Source organism: Emiliania huxleyi (genome assembly GCF_000372725.1).
Source record: "Emiliania huxleyi CCMP1516 unplaced genomic scaffold EMIHUscaffold_3200, whole genome shotgun sequence".
Classification (NCBI taxonomy): Eukaryota; Haptophyta; order Isochrysidales; family Noelaerhabdaceae; genus Emiliania; species Emiliania huxleyi.
In genome coordinates, this window is record NW_005199599.1 from 1 (window position 1) to 2,054 (window position 2,054).

General features: G+C 67.2%; 1 protein-coding gene across 1 annotated transcript; it reads right to left on the minus strand.

Annotated features, from left to right (window-relative positions):
* EMIHUDRAFT_50222 (hypothetical protein) lies at positions 1-651 on the minus strand (the record flags this gene model as incomplete). The annotated part of the gene is made up of 1 exon (XM_005773957.1): positions 1-651. A coding segment is annotated over one exon (651 nt), but the record flags the coding sequence as incomplete, so codon positions are not given.
* Between the last annotated feature and the right edge of the window lie 1,403 nt (positions 652-2,054).

The window sequence follows — 2,054 nt, forward strand, 5'->3', positions numbered from 1 at the left end:
GGGCGGCGGGCGGCTGCTCTCTCTCGCCCAGTCGTCGGGCTTCTTGTCGTCGGGGTCGTCAATCTCCTTGGGCGGGTTGACGGGCGGCGTGAAGTCGTCCGACTCGAGGAGCGAGGCCTTGACCTTCTCCTCGTTGTCGATCAGCAGCGTCACCGTGTTGTCGGCGCCCACGATCGCCGTGTACAGGTGCGTCTCCCCGACGGCGAGCAGCGGCGTGGGCGCCTTCTTGAGGTGCTTCTCCTCCCACTCGCCGGTCGCCGGGCTCTTGTGGCGGAGGATGAAGTGCACCTTGTTGGTGCCGCCGCACTTGTCCGGCCCGAACATGATCGTGTACGGCGTCTCCGCCTTGAAGCCGTCGTGGTCGAGCTCCTCGGACGCGGTGAGCAGCTTGAGGTACGCGCCGCCGCACTTGAGGTCCTTCTTCATGTGCAGCTCGTACTGCACGACCAGGCCCGTGCCCTTGGGGTCGATCGGCTCCTTGAACAGGTGCGACACCGCGTGCTTCTTCGCCTCGTTGCCCACCATCAGGCCCTTGTCTCCGGGCGTGCCCTCGGGCTCCGTGTACGCCTCGTGGATCCACGTGCCCTGGAAGTCGGCGTCCTTGGAGACGAGCCACCGCGACTCCCAGTCGCTGCTGAAGGGCTCGAAGAAGGCCGCGCCGTCGACGGACTCAAGCGGGGCGGCGGCGGAAGAGGCGGCGGCCAGGGCGAACATATACACACCCTGCTTTGCCACGTCACTCGGAGCGATGATGAAGAAGACTCCGCGCGGGCTGGAGGTTCTTTTGGTGGATATCCTTTGGCCGCGTTGGGTAGCGAGGATTGGTGTGACCCGATCCACGCAGGCGTGGTTTCTGACGGCCGACCGTCAGTGCACGGAGTTGCCCCTTCTCCGACTGCCCCGGCTAGTTCCCGAGGTCGTCGGGTGTGACCCCTGCGTCCCCCGAGACCTAGCCTCCTAGCGCGGGTGGGTTGGAGGGGGCTCGCTGCACGGAAGGGCGGTGTAAGAGGCCGATCCCCGCAGTCCGCCCCGTTCCTCCCCATCGGGCCGCGTGAGCGGCCTCGCCTCGCAGATTCGTTTTCGCGCCTGGGTCAGGCGCGCGCGGGGCATCCCCCGGGTCGCTCGACCAGCGATCCGAAGAGTGGCCGCTATAGAGGGAAAGAGCGGGGCCCTCGGGGTACGCCTCGTCCGGCCCCCTCCGAGGGGGGAAGGGAATTGCGGGGTCCCCATGGGCGCCTCTCTTCGGCCCTCCCGAGGGGGGGAGGGGGGCAAGGGGGTGGGGGGGATCGGGGTGGGGGGGGAGGGTCTCGGTTCGTGAGGCTAAACTTGCGTTTCGGGGAGGGGCCTCAGTGCAGGCGATCCAGGGCAAGCTGGCTCAGCCCGACGTCTTCCCCTCCTCCCTCGAGGCAGCGAGTAGGCAGCGAGAGGAGGTCTCGAGCGCCTATATGAAGGTATGTGAGATGGTGATGGGAGTGGGTGGTCGGTCGGTCGGTCGGGCGGGCGGTCGGGCGGGCAAGCGGGGAGAGGCGGGGGGGCGGGGCGGGTCGGGCGGGCGGGGTGATCGGAGAAATCGTAGCCACAATCAGCAGCAGCGGAGCAGCAGCAGCAGCAGCAGCAGCTGCAGCAGCCAGCAGCAGCCTGCCGCAGATTGCTGCCGTTGTCAGCGCCGCGATCCGCCGCCGCGCTGCCGCGCCGCCGCCGCCTGCGCTTGCCGCCGCCTCGTAGACGACACATCTCGCGCTCGAGGAGCCGCGCAGCGGGCCGCCAAGAATACTCACTCACGCGAGTCGACTGGTGTATGTCGTCGTGGTTTCGTATCAAGAATACTCACCCCCCCCCCCCCTCTCCCTCCTCGCAGTAGGGCCCATGCCCCACGACCATGTTCCGGTAGAAAGAACGCTCTCGCCGAAAGCGACAAAAGCGCCCTTCCTTCCGACCGTGCTCCCATCCCCGCTGCTGCCTGCTGAGGGGACAGACGACCTTGATTGACATCGCCGGAATAACCGCGTGCGAATGATTGCACGCGTGAACGTCGGTTGTTTGTTAACCATCGG